Consider the following 24,575-nt stretch of genomic DNA (forward strand, 5'->3'; position numbering starts at 1 on the left):
TCTAATCCTCAACAAATTAACAGTGACATCTGAATTAATGTGGTAGGCATACTCATTCCAGCTTTAGGAGACGTATAATCCTTGTCATCCTTATCCTCGAATTCCCCTTCTTCCTCGTCGTCTTCATCCTCGTCTTTCAGGGAATCAGACTCGTCTGCATCTGCAGGCTGCAGGAAAACAGTGTGTACTTCCTGTATGTGGGTCTTCAAGTCATCATATGACTCGGCACGGAAGTCACAGCCATCACACTGCAATACCTCCATCACTAAAAAGGGGGAGAACTCCCTGGAAAATCAGGGAAACCTGAAAAAGAGAAAGAGAAGGAAAATTATGAGGATATACAGCATTTTTCAAGGACTAAGCATCAAGACTCTGATATTAAAAATTATAAACTGAAGGCAGTTCAAGATTTCAGGGCAAATATTATCCCATAATGCTTCCATATTCAGTGTATTAAGTATGCCCTTCCTTAAGAATGAGTTTAGTCATGAGCTTACATGATTACCAATAGTGATTCCTGTTGTGAACAAAGAATAATCAGGCGCTAGATGGATGACACAAAAAATACAACACTTCATGATTATGTGTTCCAAAGATAAATCCCCGAAAGCAGAGCCTCATGCGCAAGCTTTAGAGAACCTCTTCAGCTAGCACATTATCACAATTGTTTTGTAATTTTTTTTTATTTGAATGTAATTTTTTATATTTACTTAGATGTTGAAGAGGGATGCCATGGTAGCAGAGTGGGCTGAAGTTAGCAAAATCTAAATTATAACAACACTATTACCAGTTAAATCAAATATATCTCTGAAATACCTCCCAAACAAGCCAGGCCAAATTTTTTGTTAGAGTTGTTATTATAACAACTTGTTGGAAGTCATTGTAGGAACGAAAGCACAATGGCTTTGTTATGCAAACTGCCAACAAATTTCTGTTCTCATTTAGATGTCAAAACCACAGAGATCAGGGGTCATGCATTCATATGGCAATATTTTCAGTCTCTAAAACGACAGGAGTTGTCCATAAACTCTGATTGAAAGCCCGACAAAACACGACACAGTGGAGAATTCAGCAGATGCTGCCGTTACTCTGAATACTAAGAAGGTTCCCGTTTTTTAGCATAGCATCGTTCCAAGAACAATGGAGGGACTGAGGAGGGATTACACTCTGATTTGTCCCATTTTTATTACCTTGGGATAAGCAACAGCTGGAGAGCAGCTTCACAGCTCAGTATTTAGAGCAGACTATTCCATCAGATTGTATCAACCGCTCTGAAATAAGATTGAACGAATCAACTAAGAAATGAAGGCTTTGTGTCTTTAGGGCTTCGCTGCAGTTTGAACTTGGCCGGAAAAATGGAAGCTGATGTTGTGACCATCATTTCAGAGCTCTTTCATCGTGGTTTTCTAATCATCTGTTGTTTTGTCTCAAACCAAATACAATTTTTTTTTTTAAATAACTCGGGGTTTATTGAATAGGCAGTTAAAGGACACTGTTTACAACCTTGACTGTCAAATCAGAACCCATTCAATTGGATTTTTTTTTCCAGACTTTCTTTTTTACACAATAACAAATAAATCAAAGTAAAACATGTTTTTATTTTGACTGCGTATTATATTTGTTTAAGGCGAGAGCTTCATACGGGTGCATGTCATCCTTTCAGAGGAAGGTACGAGATATTTTCCAGAGAATTGCTCCAGCCCCAAATAAAATGATTTTCACTTTTAAATATAGATGTACTTCAATGTATTTCAAGAACAGTACACACTATACATAGCATTGCACACAACTGTACTTGCACATATTTACTGTTACCTTTTATTGTATGAACTTCAAAGAAAAAAAAAAAGGAAAACTGTAATTGTGGCATTTGCAAAATGCTTGGGTACTTTCTCTTTGTAACATCTTAGTACTTCACGACTTGTTAGGCTTCAATTGATTTGGTCATTAGGAATTGTCTTATAATTGATAATAAAATTATGAATAGTAATAGCCGAATAGTCAAACTTTATGATAACACTGAACATCCCTGGGCACCTCCTAAGCAACTGATTGAGGCTCTGAAAATGAAACCAATTGATGCCCACTTAGGAGGGGAAGGCTATAAAAAGATATCAAAGCACTTTCAGTTTGCACTTTCCACTGTCAGAAATATCATTAAGAAACAGCAGCGAAGGGAAACTGTGGAAGTCAAGACAAGATCTGTAAGTTTGATATATATATATTCATACATAGATATAATTATTAAGATACATAAGTGCATGTCTGCTGGGCATGGAGGCTGACACAGGAGCAGTGGTCCCACTGTGCAGCGTTGACATACAGACACGGTCTACATGGAGGCAGCATCAGAAAAAACCGAATCGGCAACCTTCTGACTAAAGTCAACATAAGGATAAGCCACAGTCATTTTGGAAACATGTGCTACAGACAGATGTTTAAATGTATTTTTTTGGATGCAATCACTAACGGCACTGTATGCTTGGGGATTATTGAAAATCTAAGGGTCGATCTCAGAACATCAAGCGATCTGCAAGAAAGAAGGGTTGATCATTTCTATATCGTGACTCTTAGCTGGCTGCAAAAATGTTTACAAGCAGTGATCTCTGAGAAAAGAGGCTTAATAATCACTGACATAGCTGGGTGCCCAAACATTTGCACAATTATTGTTGTGTTTTTCAACAAAAAAAAATTTAAGTTAATGACAGAGTTCAAACTGCTGGTGCATGAAAAATATAAAATAAAGGTAAACCCGGCAACAAATGGACGCTCAAACAGAGTCAGTACCTCTCTGGCCCAGTCTCAAGAAGAACTGTACATTTTGAATTGACTTAATATGATATTTACAGCAGGTTTCCCCCTCAGATCCCGACTGTTCATATCCACGGTTGTTGTGCGAAGGCACATAACCAAACCAGTCCGGCACCAGCTCAATCAACAGGTGAGGAGTTTCTAGTCAAGCAAGCGTCGCAACCGTAGGAAGCGTAGAAAGGTTCAAGAAAGGATCAAATGAAATATTCCTGAAATGTCACAGACGTGGTAAGACACCAAGTTTACTTAAAACAAAAACCTCTGTGCTATAGTTAACACACAATTAAAAAAATAACAGAAAATGTATTCGTACGTAATCGTTGTTTCGGATGTGAAAAAGACAAAGCTACTTCAAACTTCAGTCATTAGTTTAAAGAGTTCAATTTTGAAAAACCAAACTATCAGAAAACGTGAAGCTGAAAAACAGCCCCAGTATAATTTCATTTTACTAGAAAAACCAATTAAACTAATTATGCCATACTATCAAATAGAAATGCAATATTACAATGTTTACAGTTTCTGCTTTAATTCGAACCGAGACATCCGTGAAATATTGCTTTAACACCGCTATCAATTTCAGTCCGCTGCTCTCGCTGGCGCTGAAATTTTCGAGCGAGTTCCGGCCAGAGACAGTTGGGAATCCCTCCCTGCTTCCCACACCCAACTGGCCAGCCAGTGGAGAGCCAGCCAAACTGTCCCTGAGCAACCAGGGGACCCATTGTTGTTCGGGGTCAGGTTACAGCCTCACCACGTGGCCCCACCCTGGTCTCTTGGCAGTTCGCTGCTGTTTTGAACAAAGTTGCCTCTTAATGCCAGGTTCCTTGACATGGATATCAAGAGAATCCTTTTGGAGAAGAAGGGGAGAGGAATGCCCGGGGTGGGAAAAAAAAAAAAAAAAAAAAACTCTCCTACACAACCACCATCTGCCTTAGAGTTGGCTGTGTCTTTTCAGCCAGTCAGTCTCTGCGCCGCATCAAGTTAATGGGTGAGATTGTGTAACTGCTTTCATCAAGTCAGCTGGGGCTCTAACAGACAGCGACTGAGCTGCTCAGATCCTCCTCTGAGCCGAGCTTCAAGGGCAGCCATTTTAGGAGCTGACTATGTGCGCTTAGGTGTTCAGCCAGCACACAACATGGACCCACAGATCTGATCCTCTTCCTCAAAGGCAGGCAGCCTGTCACTGGAGAGATGCTGACAGAAATCTATCTGCCAGATGTACAGCACTGTGCCCGAGCCCTCTGCCCACACAGCTCAGCAGAAAACATCTCACACTCTTTGCCAGCCTGACTTTGCCGAGTCCTTTCATTTCTCAGCGACATTATCTCTCACATCAAAAGATTTTCAGAGAAAACGCAAGAGCCCCGTGTCCACAGACAGACAGAATAGGTCAGAGCGAGCAGCACCAACTTTGTCCAGATAAATACAGCAAATGCATTCGGTAGAAGCTGCCAACGACGTTCCACGAGGGGGTCTAAAAATGCGAGGCATGTCTGAACTTCTTTATCTCAGAGTTCTGCAACTCCGAGCCCTGAGGAGATGACGGGGAAAAGGGTCAGAGAGGAGCAAAAGAGTAGAGCAGGCCTGAAGGGAAGGGTGGGAGGAGAAGGGAGGGCATGACGGAGCCACCTGGAAGACCTTCAGTGGTAGGCAACAGAGGACAAAGCCATCCGACTGGGCTCCCCAGATTCCAAAGTCTACTGACATTTGTTAATCACCAACCGGTCTCTCTGCATCGATGAGCTCTGCCAGCAGTCACACCCTCTACTCAAACTGGCTGACAGCAGCTGCTCTGTCTGAAAGAGGGCCTTTGAATAAGCCAGCATTAAGCTGATTAGGAGTACAGAGGTTTTGTCCTTAACTGTTGGTTAGTGCTACCATCTCATGCCGTCAGGGAGAGAAAAGTCCACGGATGTGTTACATTATTACATGGCGACCATCCTGGCTACAGACGACAATTCATGTGGCAAACAATACAGGATGTGCATCTTGTCAACCTGCACAGCCTCAATAATTAATGACCCATTGACTGAAAGTGACAGCCTGCTTTTTAAGACCAAAAGAAAACAGTGGCAGTAACAGCAGGTATAGCCAGAATCATGGAAATTGATTTTTTTTTTTTTCTGAAATGAGATGAGAATACCAGAGAAAAATCAATACATTTTTAGTTTCAAGAAAGATTTTTTTTTTTTTTTTTTTAAAGAGAAAGAGAGAGATAGGGGAAGAGCGCCAGATAACCGCAACACACTTTAAATTCAGATCTCTTTAGCCCGCTGTGGTCTCCAGGTGTTTACCCAGAAGAAGAGGGAAAGATGGTAGAGAAAGATCTCATTGTGTCAGCAGAGGAGCAGAAAACGTTGCGTCACAGGACTAGGGAGAATTTGGCCTCTTGCACAAACAGGAGACACAGAGTTGGAGATTAAGATGGCTACTCCCATCCTCTGATGTCAGCAGCTGTGGAGAACTCACCACACCAGATTGGACCGGTGAGCATAGGAGTTGCTCGTGTAGAAATAGCACACAGCAGAATCCACTCCAATAAAGACCAAGGCAATGACCAAAGACTTGGAACAGCACCTCTCCAGAATTGGTTTCAACAACAGTCGAGCATAAATCGCAAAACAGACTTGTTGCGAGGCTATTGTACTGGACTGGTATGGTTTCCCAGAATGGATCACAATGGATCCCCCTGTCTACTTTAAACCAAATCTACCTTCAAATAAAGTAACCTGAACCTCTATACAGATGTTTGTGGAGCTACATGGGACAACGTTTACAGAAGTGCATCGAATAATTGAAATCTACTTGAACAGTAATCTAATTGAGCCTAATAGATGTTTCATAAGGCAGCAAATTTATGGTAAAACTAAACACATGACCAGCCAAATCTCTCTCAACATTTACTCACGACACGCATATTCACCACAGATACTTCAAAAACTAAAATTAGAAAACTATTCGATTACATTTATAATTTGATCAGAAAAGCATGCCAAGCGCTCACTAGAAATATATGCAGGACCTCGCTAAGACTTTTAACTTTCTAACCCAGCAAAGCTTGGCCTTCAACGTCTGACAGACCTGGCATCAAAACCAAATATTGGTTGATTGCAGAATCTCTTAATGGTAGAAGATTGGCTTTGTTTGAATTAAAATTTTGCAGCTCTTTGACAAGATCAGTTAATCACACATTTATTACAGCCACAAGAGACAAGACGTCCGCCGCACACCACAACAAACAGGTTCATAACCAGCAGCTACTTCATGCTGGCACACTGGCTCTGTGTAAATGACTAACTACTGGCATGCCAAAAACAGTGCCTTTCCCTTTTGTCAGTCATCCCCACCCCAACTTCTTTCACACAATGCACCTGTCTTTTGGAAACATTATTCCACCTTCATTCACTGTCATAAAATATATTAACATTTGACAGGATGCTTTGACAGAAGGATTCATTCGAGGGTATAAAAAGCCATTGTACTTTTGGTCATAAATAGTGAATCTGCCAATGAGTAGTCAGATGTAAAACTTTTATATGACAAGATTGCTGACATGAAGAAACATTATTTTTAAGAGCTCAGAGAATCATGTATAGAATCTATATAAATCGATGGAATTACAAAACTGAGTCAAATTTAAAGAGTTGGCAGCAACAGAAAGCTTTTATTGTGAAGTAGCTGCAGGCACATTGAAGGAGGTCTGCGCATAACTAGTTAAATAATTGTTTGGTCTATCAAATGTAAAAGAGGATGCCCAAAGCTAAAGGAGACTTTTCCACATGTTTGATTTGTCTGGCCAACACAAACAATCACAAGTTCCTCCGATAAAATAAAGGCAGATCATTAAGAATTTAGAAAAAAAAAAACATTGGTAAGCTCTGGACAACAATGTGATTGAAAACCGTATTTTTGATGCATAGTGATATTAATCCCATAGTATAATGTCATCTGACCACTGAAAACCAAAACTAATCGAATCCTTCCTAACTAATCCTTCACCTACATATATTTGGACCTATTTATACCGTATTTGTATTTGTTTTAAAAATGGTAGCCAAAAGTAAAAAAAATAAAAAAAGGTTTGGGCTCCCGACTGAGTCGTTGGTTAGTAACACGCCTTTGAGAGATATCATGGTTTGCAAATGCTTTTTGTAGCAAACTGAGTCTTTTTATTCTGGGAATTGTCGCCCACTCTTTGTTGCACAACACTTCAAGTTCTGAGACATTTTTAGGCTGTCTTGCATGCACAGCATGTTCAAGATCTACCCACGGATTTCCAATGATCTTCAAGTCAGGACTGTGACGGCCCTTAAGTAGGTCATGGTGGAGTTTGAGGTATGCTTTGGATCTTTGTCCTTTCTTGACAGACAACATTACATTTTCATCCAGAGTTTGGAGATGTTAGGTGGTATCCATTCTTTAATTTGTGCTGTTTCCTGTGTCCACCTTGGCAAGTTGTTGTTTTCATCAAATGCTGGTCCTTTTCTGTAATTGTCGCCAAAGAGTTCAGTTTGAACTTCAACTCTTCACTTGGTTCCAAAAATTCTATCTTATATGGATGTTGTTGACTTTTGTGACGAGTTTGTACGAAAGGTTTCCTGATGACTCCTCCACGTAGAGTTGAACGGTGCCCCACCACTTCTGTGTCGGCTGAACCTCCCTTGTGATCCTTTGCAGAAGGGATTGTGCTTTGGGTTTTGCCGTTTTCTTAGTCTTTCAGATCTTGTCTCAACTTCGAGAGTTCGCCTTAACTGACATTTCTTAATGACATTTCAGACGGTGGAAACTGAAAGCTGGAAACGCTTTGATATTTTTTTTATTTTTTTTTTTATATAGCCCTTCCCTGCTTTGTTGACATCAATTAGCTTCATTTCCAGATCCTTAGTGAGGCTTACAGAAACCTGTAGAGTTGCTAGTACAACTTTTGAAAAGTCAAAGACTTTATTTTATCAGCTCTGAAATTGCCATGAGCTCTAACTCCTAATGTCAAAGTCTGACTTGCCTTACAAGTCCGAGTGAGTCAATTAAGGCCTAACAAGTTAAAGAAGTTCTGAGACAAGTTTTGCACATACTACAGTTTCTGTTTAGGTTTTGGATGGACTTTAACAGCGGCGTCAACGCTATGAAAGCAAGTGTCTGTCACTGAGTGAGTTATAAAGTTACACTATTGATCTGCTTCGCCTGCTGAATGCCACGACTTCCTGTATCTGTTTCAAAATAAAAATCCTCCGGTATACATTTTCATACATGGTCCAGCTATATATTAGCTTTGACCTAGTTTTAATTCTATTTTCTAAATTCATGAATTAAAATGTCAATAATTCAAAAATTAACAAGATATGTAATTTTCCCAGTCGTATCCGTTACCTTTGGTCTTAGTTTTAATTTCGGTTAAAAACTGGGGAGACATTTATTGACTGATACACATTACTTAAACTGACAGCCTTTGTGATGCATTTAGCTGAACTACAATGGAAATCCCATCAGACCTGAGTAAAGCTGTTGATGAAAGGCATCACTTAAATAGAAGTCGCGGGCCAGATATGGAAATAACACCACTTGATATTTAACTGAATTATCAGTAGTGGGTGTATATCGGTCAGCTCATTTCATAATATCAAATTATGCTTTATTTTATTGGATCCTTTACTGGGATTTTGTCTTTCCATGCTGTGTGTAAGCCTCCCCGCCCGCCCTTGTTTTAACACTTTTTGTTTTAAGTTGAGTAAACACTCAAGTGCACAACATGTTTTCCTGAATGTGCCAAATCTGCCTACGAGTCCCTGAATCTACAGTTTAGGGAAAATAATGAGATTCTAGAAATAAATCTGTTATTATCATTCCTAACAAGAGAAAATAAATATTTCAAACAATTTAAAGGCATCCACACTAATTTTAAATAGATTTTCCCCTAAAAGTTCATCATTACATTATTTTTTTGTATCATCTGTTTTAATTGGGTAATACTTATTTTCTTTAGACGTTTTTAACGAAGGAAGTAGATGACATTTAAGTCATAATCATGATGCATTAAAGAAGTTAAAGAAACGTTCTCTTGCTATTTTATAAAAATGACATTCAGACATTACATTGGTCCCCATTCGCCTTGTTTTGACTTTAATATTTTTACCTAAAATAAATACAGGACCCCCTGCTGATTTTAAACAATACCCTTTTTATCACAGAATGACAAACCTCTGCGAACCCTTTGTATGTGAAGGCTCATATCATCGTCCACGAAATCCAGCATCTGCTGATGCAAGTACAGGCCAAGTCGAGCAGCAGCAAGAAGTATTTATTTTGGCACCGAACCTTTAATCATTCTTTCAAACCGAGAGACTTTGAAACCAGCAAAAACTGATGTAAGGCTTCAGTTTCAAAGTCAGAATTTTTGCTTTTATTTTTTATTTTTTTGTTGCTCATCCTACACCTGGTGACTGCATCATTAGGTGGGTGATAGCGATACAGACCTAGAGCCTGTCGATAACATTATTGTAGGTTCTTGAAGACAGACAGTAATCATTTGTCATAAAATTATTTATCAGTTATCTTAGCAGAAAAAATAGGAGAATATGCGCCATTCAAATATAAATGAGTACTTATTATTAGAAGTTTGATGATGAGACATGTTCAAATGGCCAAAGTTGATTTGGTGGCTAATGTAGCAGTGAACAGTTGAAGTTATTCTGTACTTCTGAAGCTTTTGATCCGATTACATTGAAACCCACTGCGAGATGTCACAATACTTAGCAACTATTTTAATAACTGAATACCTGTTTCAGATATATCTCATGCAAAAAATACCTGCTTATCGATTGTGAGGATTTGCTGCTTTTCTTTCTCTTACGTGACAGTAAACTTATTCTGTTTTGTACTCTTGGTTGAGCAATATGAAGATTTAACTGTTGGATTTTTAGAGATTGTGATAGGCACCTCTCACCATTTTATAATATTCTTTAGACCACACTTCTTATTTGATTTCTAACTTTTGACTATATGCCAAAGCATTATGACCACATCGCTGGACCACTTATCAGCAAAACAAACAACGTTGATTATCTTTTAACAACAGTAAACGCCAAAGTCTGGGATGTATCAGATGGTGAGTGAGTTGGTTCTTCTGGTCAACGTGTTTTAGATACAGAAAACTGGAAATGGGCAGGTGAAAAGACCTGAACATCTGAGTGACTTGTTATGGCCACACGACTGGGTTGGAGTGTCTCTAAAACAAGAAGACTCATAGGGTGCTCCCAGTCAGCAGTGGGGGGGGGTGCTGGGGGGGGTCCGACAAACCATGAGCAGGCAGCAGGGTGCTGGGGGATTTGCTGGAACAAGTCTGATCAGCTGCCGCTTTAGCTCACAAACTCGCAGGACTTAAAGGATCTGCTGCTAACGTCTCGGTGCCAGATACCACAGGGCACCTTCAGGTCTTGTAGAGTCCATGCCTTGGTGGGTTGGAAGTGTAGCACCCAAAGAACCAACAGCATGCAATGCATTGACTTATCAGAAGTAGTTCCTTTTATGAACAACAACACATTTCAGTTTTTGGGGAAAACAAGTGAAACGTTTCATATCCCCACTTGAAATCAAGAAAATTCCAACTTGGTGAAGAGAAATCGCTGCAAAAGAGACAATATGTGAGGCGAACAACATCACGCAAACCTCCCAAAAAACAGGTTGAAAAGCAGCTGACTCAGATGGAACATCCGCACAGTTCAGACTAGGTGACTGCCACGACCGTCCAGGCTGCCCGGAGTTGCAAATAGAGTCACCACAGACACTGACTGGAGGGTCAGGACGACTGAGTCACTCCTTCCACATCTGTGGGAAATCTTAACCCACAAAACAGCCTGATCTTTGAGAAGTGCCTTTCCCATTTTGTCACAGCTCTCTACCATTAAACTATTATTCAGTGTTATTAATGCAGATCATTTTCTGTAAAATATTTGGGGTGTAAATCTCATCCTATGTCAGGCTACAACTGACTAATATTTTCAATATTGAGTAATCTGGTGACCCCAGAATTTGTGAAGATTGTAATTTCCCAGAACCGAAGGGGCCATCTTAAAGATTCGTACCCCTTTATCCAAAGTTAACTACTTTACTATCATGTACAACAAAGAAAAGTCGCTCATCTTTACATTTCAGAAGCTAAACCAACAGCCAAGCAGAAACTCTCGCTACGTTACCCGTCACAACTAAAAATGTGAATAACTCAACATATTACACAAAATTGAAAGCCATATTACTGGAAAGCACATGTAAAACATGCTTCTTCTCACCAATGAACCAGTTCAACACAAACAAAAACACTATTGAGAGGTTTCCCTTTTCCATCCTTACTTGGTCACAGTACTAAGTCTCTAACTAGCTTCTGGTATGCAAGACACTCGTGTCCAATTGACACAAGTCACTGCCCTTATGACTCATCTCTACTGTCACACTTAATTTTAAAATCTAATGTTTTTATTTTTAGCAGTGGCAAGAAGCCTTTCTAAGTAAAAATGCTTTAAAAACTCACCCTAGTCACAAATAGCTAACAGTGTGGCGCAGGAGTCGGTAGTGACCCAAACCAGAGTCAAAAGAGACTGTTGGACTAATGGTTGCCAGGCGACCAGAAACTTCATACCAAAAGAATTATATTGTTGATCTGTAACAGCGAGATTTAAATAATAATAAAGTAGAAGAAAATAAAGTGCCGATGTTAACAGTGGGATGGGACCACACATTTATTATATTATTTCATTTTTATGGTGAACCGACATACACGGTGCTACAGGCCCTAAAACCACAGCTAAAGGCTGGTCAGGAAGCATAATTAACATTTGTTCTGTCAGCTAACGTGCACCCATATGTGTCTAAATTCACTGCCCTGCACACACACGATAATCAGTGAAGACCACACACACACACACACACACACACACACACACACACACACACACACACACACACACAGTCACTGACACAACCTCAAACACACAGTGCAGATTTCCAGCATCAACTTGTCTTGGATTTTTCATGGCTTAGCCTCACCTGAAGGTCTCAGAGCACAACATTAAAGCCATGTGGGCTGAACATGTCACAGAGCATTATTCCCTGCAAAGGGTCCCTCAAGAATTTCTTAATAGATACTTTGAAAGTTATTTTGGTTCAGATTAGTTATGGTGTCCTCAAATGCAACCTGGCAAAAAAAAAATAACAGGATCTGGTTTGTTGCGATTCTTTGGCCTGCGTGCTGCTTCACACTTCAGTTAGCTCACAGGCTTTTATCTGTCTGCACTGTAGCAGCTAACAACACTGGCTCAAAACCGAAAGGCCGGACCGACCTGTCTGACCTTAATATTCAAATACTGTGGCACATCCCTTCACTGAAGAATAACATATTGACAGATGCAACCACAATGCTGCATGGTGGTCTCATATTGCATTAGTAAGCATCTAAAGCAGAGAGACAGTATCTAGGTGCTGTGTATGATGAAGGCCGATTTAGTTTTTTACAGATTTACATTATTTACATTTTTTGTCTCATTGTTGTCACGTCCTCTCGCATCTTAAAGTGTTGGGACGTCTAGACTGAAGTAGCACAATTACTGTTGGATCGATTGTCATGAAATTTGGTGGAGATATCTACGGTACCCAGAGGATGGCTCCTATTCACTCTGGTGATTTCCTGACTTTGGGTGTCGAGCCACCATGTCTCAACTACGATTGGCATGAAATTGGATGACATTCATGCGCCTCACTTTGGTGATCTCGTGATTTTAAATCGGGCGTCATCGTCGGATTGTTATTGACAGCAATGATCAAATCTAACATGGCCAAATCAGTAATTGAGTCTCCTTTGAGAATGCGTCAACAGAGTTAGGAAAAGTCTGCTGTTTTATTTATTGGCTTTTAGCCCTAGCTGCAATTTCGTTGCACTTTTGTGGTTTCTATTTTTAACGGTGCATGCAGGCCTTGTGTACTGCAATATTTTGAAGTGAAATATATTAGTGTGGCTCAAAAATGCAGTTAATGAATTGATGACTAAGAAAAAATGCTGCTCTGTGCATCCAGGAGAACTTCATCAGTTCTGTGGATTAAGTCTCAATTTCTTCTGCTCTGTCTCTTTATGTAATCTCAGACTGACTCAATGTTGTTGAGACCTGGACTCTGGAGGGAGTGGGGGTGGGGTGTGGTGGGGTGGGCGAGCAGTACCATCTGTTGCAGGACTTCTTGTTCTTCATGTTGCTGAAGATAGTTTCGTTAAACTGGTTGTGTGTTTGGGCTCGTTGTCGTGCTGCAGAGTGAATTCAGGACCTATCAGGTGTTTCATGAGGGCATTGGATGAAAAGCCAAATAAGTAATTGTCTATCCTAAAACATTTGCTGCATATCAGAATAGAAATGTTCAAAAATACAAACCGGAAATAACAACCAAACTCGCATGGCTTGGCTTAACTGAAATAGCGTGGGCTGTTACTTTGGTCTGTCATTTCCTGAATGTTATACATTGAGATAATAGCACGTTAATAACACAATAGATTGCGACACAGGAGTCAACTCAGAATATCACAATCCAACCACCTGAATGGGACAGATGTTTATCTCTAACTGTGTCCTTGATGAGCATATCTGTCTCATAGCAACAGTTCTTGTGTGATAAGAGCAGTAAGCTGGACGGTGACCTCATTCCTCTGTCTGGGATCAGAGCTTCCTTTAAATGACGTGGTCACATGATGCTGCTCATTTCAGCAAAGTCTGAATACACAGAGATGAAACATCGATCCCACCTGCCCGATCAATGAGCGCGGCCTTTTCAGGGGAGATGTAAGAGATCAATAATGGTCAGTATGAACGTTTTGTCATAACATTCATCAGACATCTGCTGGAATTGAGGGATGACATGAAATGCTACAGAAAAGAGCAGGGTGGAGCAGCAACGCTGCCACACATGTCCCTGTAGGGTGTACGTTTCAATTTACAATGTTTTTATTGTAATTAACTTCACAAATCTGATGATACTTCTTTTTTTGTTGTTGTTTTGTCTGAGATTATTCCTATATCTTAAAAAAAAAAAGGGCAGTTTGAGCCACATAATTACTCCTATTTTAAGCTAAACCACCAGCTATGACGACACATATTTGTATCCTAATCACAGCAATGCTGAGGCCACATCTCTTGGTTTGTTTGTATATAATATATATAGATATATAATGTACTGTATATACTGTGCATTTTATATTTTATATGTTTTTACTGCTATTTACTGCTATTTTATTGCTTTTCTATTATTATATTTTATTTTATTCTATTATTTTATTCTATTATTTCTATTATTATCTTATTGCTTCTGTATGCTGCTGTAGTGAAAAAATTTCCCCTCGGGGATTAATAAAGTAAATACCTACCTACCTACCTTTCATCAACTCTCTAATAGTCTAAAAGCCCACAGTGTCTTTGAGACTGGCTAAAATCCTCATTGTCAGAAGATATTATCTGACACCTGACTAAAAATGCTGACGTTAATCGGAAAACAAATCTGTTCCAGGAGGCATATGGCAACCAAAAAAAAAAAAAAAAAAAGTAGGTCAACCATTAACCAGCTAACACAGCCTTGACTAGAGATTTTCTTCTTGCCCTCCTTCCTCATGAATCCATCTCAAACATCTGATGACAAGCAAAACACTTTGCAATAAAACACAACTGTGTAAATTCTGAAATGAGAAATACCACATTCTTCCTCTTACAAATCAAATGTTGAGCTCATACCCAATAAGATGCATCTTTATGCAGAACACTCACTGCTGGTGCTGCTGCAGCCTTCCTTGGTCTGATGTTATCAGCAGCTTGCAGCAAATGTTAACCAACTTTACATTTTAGCATTTACTATGAGCCTGTCATTGTGACAAGTTGCCATGGTTAAACTAAAGTTACACGAGGTCATATTAAATGGGGAACTTTAGAGTATTATGATTATTTCACATGCATTAGATCTGTAAAATGTCGGCACTTTGTTTGTCCAGCAGAAAGATAACATGTAAAGGTTAAAGCCCTTTTCAATAACTAAGTCAGTGATTGCAGCAGAAGCACCTTTTGCTCTCATACAGACTGAAGATGTTTTTGAACTCTGGAAATCTGGATGTGGGATGATACTTTCCAGCCACAATCATTTTCAACAGTTGTGTTTACATTATCAGAAAAAATATGTCTGAAACATCTCTCCTCCCCACCTACCCAACAGCTGTGTAAAGGTTTCAACCTGCACATACGTGTCATTGTCTCTATATTTGACATGAAAACCTATCTATATTTAATCAAACCACAAGTTTTATTTCCTGTCATGGGAATTAACCACATGCATGCAGACTTCAGATGTGCTTTTTGGCGAGAAGACGTCTTGGTGCTGTTGCCCTGAAGAGCTCCGAAGTGAGCGGAGCAAATAAAAGTCTTGCTGAGTGCATGTTGTGGACAGACTGCTATACAGTCCAGTCCTTCGGTTATTTTTAGCTTGCTGTTGGCCTCTTGCTGGTTTTTCCTTTAGAGCTTCCTCTTTATATGACCATCCATCACAGAGAGATGACCTGATCTAGATCTGGTCCTCATGGTGCCATAATACCCTCCTTGATGTCTGTCTTCACTGTGGTTCTGGAATTTTTTTTGAAGGCTTTAAATCTATGCCTGCTCTTAATCTAAAATGTTCTTCAGTAACATCTTAAAACTGTCATGCTGCCTCCTTGCTGTCCCTGCCCATTACTATCTTGACATTTAATACAAAATTATGTTTTATTTTTATCGAATTAGAATGAATTTAAGCAAAATTAGATAACTTTATGATTTTAAATGCAATTAGGCAATTGAATCTTAACATAATTACAAGTCTGAATTAATGAAGCATGTGCATTCTTACACAACAAATGTTTAGCTGTTATAAGCACAGACAAAAAACTGTTTCTTTTAACTGTTTACTAAAACTGAATGAACACCAAAAAAGTCCAGATTTTTTGTAAACATTGAGGAAACCGGCTCAGTAATCCTCGATTGTCTCAGAGGACTAGTAAATACAGGTGCAGAGCCTTTCAGACGCTGCAATCCAGCCAGCTTTGCTGATCTGTCTGCTGCCTGACCTTCACTCGTGTCACATTCAGAGGGCGTAAAAAAGAAACAACTCATCCCAGCAGGCTCAGGCGACCCTTAAGGATTCTGGGTAAAGGAGGAGATCATGTAGGTTTACCACCCTCCTATTTGGATGACTGAATGCAGGTTTAATGGAACAAAATGAGGCAGAGCAGAATAGTTTTTTCCTGTTTCACTGAATGAATGTTTATGCAGTCATACTGCTCTTAAACAGATTGACATCTTAGCTGCGCAATAACAACATGTGCCACCTCTGTAGCACAGGACAACAAGCAGAGCCCTGGATGATTACAGGATTTTTGATCTCTGGACCTCAAAGTGTTCTGCTGACTGAGACCTTAATGCAGGTTCTCACATCAAAAAGAGACAGACCAGCTAGGAAGGAGACAGGAATGCCTTTCGCATGGCTGCCAGTTGGAATACGATGCTAATCCCAGGAAGAGATGATCATTTTCTATTTTATGTCTGGGTCATCCATACTGCAAGGTCAGACAGCGCCCATGTCAGCCTGTCTCTCTCTGACAGATGGTTACCTGACATCAGCCACCCGAGTCAGACGGCCTTAATACTTAATATCAGTGCGCTCACTCTCCTCTTCAGAGTCTTCCCTTACAAACCAAGACATTTCATTTCTCAATCAAAGACAACTAACTAAATTCATGTTTCTTTCTAAAGCTGCACCAAAAAAAAAAAGAGATAGAAAGAAGCCGGCCATCATGGCACAAGTAACCTTGCTCCAAGGGTAGGCTTTGTGTTTAGCAAAGGGCTCAGATTGTTCCTCCTGAAAAGGGGACGGCTGCAACACGGAGCACTCGGTAGCAACGTTTGGCCTCTTTTTGCACTGACGATAATGACCAAGCAGATTAGGAGGAGACGAGCATTAATGGCCATCTTCCGTGTGGCTACTGTCTTCAGGTTGTCATGGTGAAAACTCCCTGCAAAATAAAATACAAAAAAATTCACCAGTCCATTCAAAGCAAAGTGCAGACGGTCTTTTACATGTCCTGCATTTAGGTTTTAATCACGAGCCTCGGAGATATTTGTGTGACCTTCAAGGATGAAATTTTCACAAAGCAACAAAACAGGGGGCTGGTAAATCCCTCAGCTCGAGCCTGCTGGGTGTGAAGGTTAGATAATGAATACCCTCACATAGTCACTCTCTTCATTCCTGTCAACAAAAACCCCAAATGAGCCTTTCATGCAAAAAGCACCAAAAGAAAAAAACCAGTTAGAAAATGTAGTAGTTGGGTGAGGACAGAAAGCAAGCAGAGAAGCATGTCTCCAGCTCTGAAAGTCTACTGCTCAGCCTTCTTTTAGTATAGTCACCTCACTTGGCTGCTCTCTCCTCTCTCTCTCTCGGGGCTGACAGAATTATCTTCTGCATCAGAGCTGAGGCTGGGCCAGTGCTCTACACAGAGGACTCCATTTCACACAGCCAGCCCCACAGTGGCCAAGGAGACACAGCCAATCACGCTGGAGTATCAGTGGCATGGCCATCCACCATTTTGTGCTCCTCAAGGTCTTTGACTGTCCTGCTCAGCTGAGTGGAGCTGCTGCCTCTGCTCGCTCTGCTATCTTGTTACACAGATGGAAGTGTTTAACTTTAAGAGCACCGACCTGAGCGAGCAGCTTCCCCTCCAGACTGTCATGACAGTCAGCAGAAAGCAGAAGTGAGATGTGCGGTTTTGCTCGCTGCAAAGATGGCTACCTATCAGCATCACTTTGCTTCTCTTCAAAGTCCACAACCTGTCCAGCGTGCCTCAAAACACGGAGCTTTGAATCACCCTGTTGTACAAAACTTTCAAGAAGATATGTGGAATCTTCTGAAGATAAGAAATATAGGTGACCCATCATGTTCTTGTCATGTTTTTAGTGCTTTATGATAGAAATGAAATCTTTTTTTTCCCCTCTAAACCGAAAAGCATCAAAGACAAAACTTGGGGCAACCCTCAGCAACATAATTAAATATTCCATCCAAAAATGATTAAGTGCACAATTTAATTAATAGCCTCAGGCGTGAATATTTTTGCAATTTGATATGGGAAGGAATAGGTAGATATATTTGGTTTTCTCTGGAGGTTTCTCCCTTTTGAGCGTCAAGAGAAAAATTCAGAAAAAATAATTCTATTAAGTAGTGTACACAAGTAGGCTACAGCAAAACAAAACAAATATTAGCTGCTCGTCACACAACACACAAGTATAAACTGTACATGTTCACACACGGAAAAACGTGCTTGAGTCAGATCTCCCCAAAGTGAAACACACGGGTTGGTGGGCTAAATAAACAACATGAAGAGTCAGGCAAGTGAAGGATGTCCAAGGACAGATCTTGGAGAGAAACCAGGAAGTCTTTTTCCACAAGGACAATTACTCCAGGAAACCTTACATTCCATGCAGCCTTGTCGTCCGTCTCTCCAAGGAAACCGCTTCCTGACGTAAATCAATCGTCTGCTGTCTGAATTCTGCATTATCTCAGAAAACTCGTTCAAACAGCTGTGAACAAACTACACAGACCAAAGTTTAGCTCTCAAAGAATCTAACTAACAAAAAATGGTGTAATTGAGTTTCTAACATATAGGATGTAACTGACACACCTTCCTTGTCACATGTCAATCAAACCTAAAACTTTGATTTCACTCCTGTTTCCTTTCCTTTCTCCAAACGCCTTCATCCATATTCAATTCCCCCCAATTCACCAAAATTAAAGAGCAAAAACAAATATGGCAAGAAAAGACAAGATGCACTGGAAGGTTTCTTGTCAGTGGTGCTCGGTGGACATCTGCCAGAAAACACTGCAATGCCGACTTCCTTGTAAGCCTGACATGGCAGTTACTACAGTTACAGGGAGTGGGTGAGGTTACAGGCTCATCAGGACAGAGTATTTCAGAGTGACCATAAGAGGCCACGAATTCAAACTCCGTCCGGTTTCCTCACAAAGATGTTGGAGGAACGACGAACTTTTTGAAGCTGCGTTTATTTAGGAAGAGAAGAAGTGAGGTTCCTCACCAGGTCCACCAAACAGACGTTTTTTCGAGGAAGATCAACAAGTTGGAGAAGGGAAAGATGAGAGACCCATCAATATTAACTTACCACTGAGACCTCCTTTCCAAGCTCTTAAATATTTAATCGTTCTTGGACAGCTCTGTTGCTTCGGAGGCCGAGCCAGTGTGGATCCCTTCTACAAGACCACTCCTGTTCCTGCTCAATGAAGGCCTTGTCCGGTGGCACCACACTGCCCAAGGAACGGGCGTCTCCAAAGAATTCAGGATTTTTTTCCCCACCACAGGCAGCTTGAGGCCAACAGAGTTGGTTCACTGTGTCTTATTACAGAAGGACATGAATCCTGAAATTAAGCTGTAAACCTGAGGACACAGCGTAGGTGGCTGAATTTATCTCGCTGGACAAACAGCCACTTAAAACCTTCGATTTCTATAAAACTCATCCCTGAACATACGTATACTGAAAGGACTATGTCAAAGGTAGATAGATGCAACTGTGAGCTTCACTGACCTACAAGTCTTGTTCCAGGAGGGGAAAGGCAGCCTTGAACTGTTGATGTTCTGATGAAAAGCAGAGAGGAGGAACCAGTTTTGCAGCAGTGTAACGTGGCAACTAACAACAGAAAACTGGAATGACACCTCTGTCCGAGCCACTTCCTTGTTCCACTTAAACCCTGACATGATGTTGCCTTTTAGTTGCTTCGAATAGATCTCTACCTCCTATGGTTACACAGCATTAAATAATTCAAGCAGCTGTACACACAATCTTAACACATGAAGCCAGAAACATGAAGGTCAGGTCAGTGAAATGCAACAGAAAAGTAGCAAGTTGTTTTTTGTTTTTTTTCTCTGTGCTGTGATGACTGTAGTGTTTTTAGATCCGGGGCCTTGTTTGCTTCAGCACACTTGCAAGTGTAGCAGCAGGGCCAGGCTGCATCTCGTGAGCCATGCATCATGTCAAGAAAGCACTCACTGGAGCATTTCAATTTGCTTTTGTGTGCCTCCCCAGCCTTCTTCACTGCCCCAGGTAGAGAAGAATGGAGAAGTGCATCACCCAAAGTGAGTGAGTGAATGAGCGAGATGGAGGGAGGGGAAGGAGAGGCAGCGGTTGTCTATGTGTCTGTCTGTGTGTGTGTGTGTGTGTGTGTGTCTGTGTGTGTGTGTGTGTGTGTGTGTGTGTGTGTGTGTGTGTGTGTGTGTGTGTGTGTGTGTGTGTGTGTGTGTGTGTGTGTGTGTGTGTGTGTGTGTGTGTGTGTGTGTGTCAGTGAGGAAGATACACAGAGAGAGGGTGAGTGATGAGCTTCACGACCACTTCCTTTCAGCATTCAAACCATCACAGAAGTCTCTCTTGTTTGATCCTCTCTCCTCTCTGTCAAGCTTTTTCAGCGTAATCCTGAAATACCTTGCAACAAAAAAAAAAAAAAAATCCAGTTATGTAATTTTCTTTTTCTATCTGCCATAGTTCGGTTCTGCCCTGTCACCTTTACGCTGAACTGCATGAACAATAAATTAAATGTTTTATGCAGAAGTAAAATTCAAGCAGAATGCTCATATTTGGTTCGTTACAGATTTGGACCATAAAATTATAATTAAACCTACAATATAAAAAAATAGATTTCATGTCATATTGTCAACGTCGTCAGGAGCTGCAGTCCCACGCATGCACTACTCATGCACTACTTTATCACAGGTTCATTTGTAATAAACACACTAAAACACTAATCTTTACAGATATGCTCCATTTAGTAGAGTACTGACTGCAAAATTCTATTTAGTAGGGCTACAACTGACAATAATCTTTAATATCAATCAATAATTAATCTTTTAGTCTCAAAAACATCAGAAAAGTGAGGTCACATTACAATTTCCCACAATTCGAGGTAACATATTCAACAGTCCAAAAGGTTAGCAGTCTAAAAGCCAAAGATATTATATGTAATATAACTAAATTGCAGTTTAGAGTTACCATTAATCACTTTCAAATAGTTTCCAATTAAATCGTTTATCATCGATTAATTTACCACGTAACTCAGGGCCTCCTGAGAGAGCTATAATTTTCACTTTTTAATTCGCATGTTTTGTATATTATTACCATGAAGATGTGCAATTTATCAAATTACAGCAGAGACATTGGCCCACAGGGAACCGGGGGACTTCAGGGGCCTCGGTGAATCCGGGGCCCCCTTGACAGATGCTCATAGATGAACTGCTAGTGGCGCATGAATAGGTCAAGAATGCGTTGAGAAGTCCTGAGAAAGTTGCTGCAAGAAATGTGAGTGCAGAGAGACGAGCTGTGTGGAGTCAAGAGCTTTCATCAAAAACAACATCCCAATCACCTGCAGGTTTTAAATCAGCGAGCTCATTTGCAGAACATCCAGCATCCAGCAGACTAATATCCACTGCAGCCGTCTGTGAGACAAATGTGTCGACCGCAGCAGATTCCTCTCCGCCCGTCCTCTATCGGCTCCTCCTTGAGAACCTGTTTGCCCTGCCACACCAGGGAGAAGGAGCATCGCCACCATTTTGATTGCTCTTCTCAGCCCCAGCGTTGTCGCAGCACAGTGTGTCAAGCTCACAGTCTCCTTGTCAGCAAGATTTCACACAGTGACCAGGGGAACTGCAGAGCGTAGCACAATCACACACACACACACTGCCTCTCTCTGTCTCACACACACACACACACACACACACACACTGCCTCTCTGTCACACACACACACACACAGCAGCTATGAAACACACAGAAACACACTACAGCTTGCAAACACACCTCCTTCACTTCTCTGACAGGCCGGTCAACAGACACCTTTAGGATATAATGTGTGAAAAGTCACCTGAGGCTGGACGGTGGACACGAGGTCCACGACAACACAGAGCCCGTTAATAAAGGACTGACAACCTAATCCCCCCCCAAAATAAAAACTTTTAAAGTACTTCAAGCACCAAATAACCTTTCAATAACATGCATGTGTGCTGCCCAGTACACAGAAGACTCCACTGCCGCCCTTAGTAAACCATTAGTCTACAAATTATAAACAACCAAACACTTTTATTTTGCATTTAAAGCCACTAAAGTGCTCAGAAAACAGCAAATGGACCAGAAACTCGTCCAAAAACAAAAAAACCAAGGAACATCTTGAGAACTTCCTTAAAGAAGCAGTCTGCAACAGCCATTACTTCACCCTCACACACATGCACGCTCAACCAGAAGAGAGAGAGAGTGTGTGTGTGCGTGCGTGTGTGTGTGTGTGTGTGTGTGTTGACACTGTTGAACATTAACCACCTGCATGGTCAAAACACTGCATTATTCAGCATTAAAATTCCTATCCCATCCATGTGTCCCTCAGACATCACAGTAACATTTTACAAAAGTGTCAGCTGTAAATGAATTTCTTTTAAATAATAATAATAATAATAATACATATTAACAGGACAGGTTGTTTCTAATCATGAACATTAAAGCTGTAAGTTCCCAGAGTTGAAACGCATAAGTTAACCTTGAAAGCCCCATTAAAGGATCTAAGATCACTTTTCAGAGTTCTTCTGCTTCCTCTGGCTGACTTTAACTTCCGAGCTGAAAAAGCAGCAGCAGAAGAGGAAGAAGAGGAAGAAGAGGAGGTGGCCGATCAGTTTTTTTTTTTTTTTTTTTTTTTACAAACACAACCTTTGTTCTGGCGTGAGGGATCCTGCCTGTCTGACTCCAGGGCTCTCCTTGGAGACTCATCTGCTTTCCTCCATTTTATGGTGAAGCTCTCCTTGCATGACATACCTGACTTGAGACCAGTGACAGCGAATAAACATCCGAACAGTGCAGGGGGACAAGCGGCTAACAATGTCGCCATAAGCACCAGGAACAAAAGCAAAGCGTTAGAATAATTTAAAAAAAATAATAATTCTGTAAAGCCACACTGTGCTTTTACATTCGTTTCACGACCATCTAGATATGAAGCTCCAACACTGTGGAGAAGCGACTCAAAATCAGCCACCAGATAAGGTTTCTTTTTTAAATTAGAGAGGAGCAGGGGAGGGGGAGCACATATAGCCTCCTCACGCTGGACATGGCTTTCATGGTGAGTGTGTGTGTGTGTGTGTGTGTGTGTGTGTGTGTGTGTGTGTGTGTGTGTGTGTGTGTGTGTGTGTGTGTGTGTGTGTGTGTGTGTGTGTGTGTGTGTGTGTGACTGGACCTGCGGCTATGCCAGCTCCTCTGTGTCGCTAATGGAGGCTGGTTGGGAGAGGAGAGCAATCCGTGCAATGGCTTCTCCATGAAGCTAACGCGCAACAACACGCACGGCCGGAGAGGGGACGCACAGCCGGGGCCAATAATTCCCCTGACCAGACATGTCAGAATAACAAAACACTCCGCTCCGGTGCTGCTTGAAACACGCAGGCGAGCCTCGTTACACCGCCGCGTCCATTTCCTTGTGTCACTTTGACAACAAACCGAAAGGCGACATAGCGAGGAAGCGGTAGGTTGGTTAGGATATTAACTGGGAAGCGAGAAGACCCACTTGACTTTGGCTGCATGGGTTCCAGCCAGAGAGCCCACCCGACAAAAATCTCGCCCCGACTTCCTCTGCCGAGTCGTCTGGACCTGGACTAAAAGGAGAAACGGGGGAGATCAGCTCTTTCCAGGTCATTCACGAGGCGCTCTCCAAATTATATCCCATGATCTACCATACCGACGTTCTCGCAGACCTTGAAAGCCCAGCCGAAATCTTGACGAAACTGGAAATATAGTGCAAGAGGGAAAAACTCACTGGTACAATCTTCTCCTCAAGCGATCCTCCCAAAAGTTGTCCTCGTATTTCATGCGTGCGCCCGGTCGGTCTAATGGATGATCGCCATCTTTCCTGCTTCTCCTTTGCTGCAGCTGCAGATGACCTGAGATCCGTCTGTCTCTGAATAATGAGCAACCACACAGACAAGGAAGACAATCTGCAAAGCAGGCTACACAAAGAAGTTTGAGAGACTAGCAAGCACCAGAGGGTGCACAAGAGTTTACGATGAGACGAGGGAGCATCAGCAGGATGGACAACGTCTATGCCTGAGAAGCTCATCCTTCATCTAAGACTGAACTCAGATAGTCTGCAAAGCTTTATCAGCGGCTCAGACCACCACCAGATACATGCAGCCACCGTCAATTTTTATATAGGCTTGCATACTATGTCTGCCACGTCATGAGGTTATCTGCAGTTCACTTTGGTGGTGATGCTGCTTCACACCTCAAGCAGACACAGACAACAACATAGATGGATAGATAGATAGATAGATAGATAGATAGATAGATAGATAGATAGATAGATAGATAGATAGATAGATAGATAGATAGATAGATAGATAGATAGATAGATAGATAGATAGATAGATAGATAGATCCCAGTATTCTAATATAATTACTATAATAAAATATATTTATAATAAAAGTACAAATAAAAAAAATTCCCCCATCCACTGATTCCCCTCCCTCCCCCAGACATTTAAATGTTTTATTCAAATAAAAGCAAAACAATTAATTCACAAAAATGCATAGTGTTTATTTATTTTCTACTTTCATTAGCTTTCTTTACATTCAGTAAAAGAAAAATTTACAAAAAAAAAAAAAAAAAAAAACAGGACTGATGTGTTTCAGCTTGCTGTCATTGCAGCGTAGA

The 24,575-nt window shown here is 41.0% G+C and overlaps 1 protein-coding gene across 2 annotated transcripts in view; it reads right to left on the reverse strand.

Moving 5' to 3' along the window:
* Positions 1-23,976, reverse strand: part of znf462 (zinc finger protein 462) — a 47,558-nt gene extending 23,582 nt beyond the window's left edge. Inside the window, exons 1-2 of one of the 2 annotated variants that reach the window (XM_069710840.1) lie at positions 23,682-23,976; positions 53-303 (exon numbers count right to left, since the gene is read on the reverse strand). In XM_069710840.1, the coding sequence (XP_069566941.1) occupies positions 53-263 (211 nt within the window). In that variant the 5' untranslated portion in view covers positions 264-303; positions 23,682-23,976. Of the gene's footprint in view, positions 1-52; positions 304-23,432 lie in introns of both variants that reach the window. The other variant, XM_069710841.1, reaches the window with a different exon arrangement.
* Positions 23,977-24,575: the final 599 nt, after the last annotated feature.

Source organism: Brachyistius frenatus, unplaced genomic scaffold, assembly GCF_029030835.1.
Source record: "Brachyistius frenatus isolate BFR_SWC_R1_liver_20210118 unplaced genomic scaffold, ASM2903083v1 Contig_94, whole genome shotgun sequence".
NCBI lineage: Eukaryota > Metazoa > Chordata > Actinopteri > Embiotocidae > Brachyistius > Brachyistius frenatus.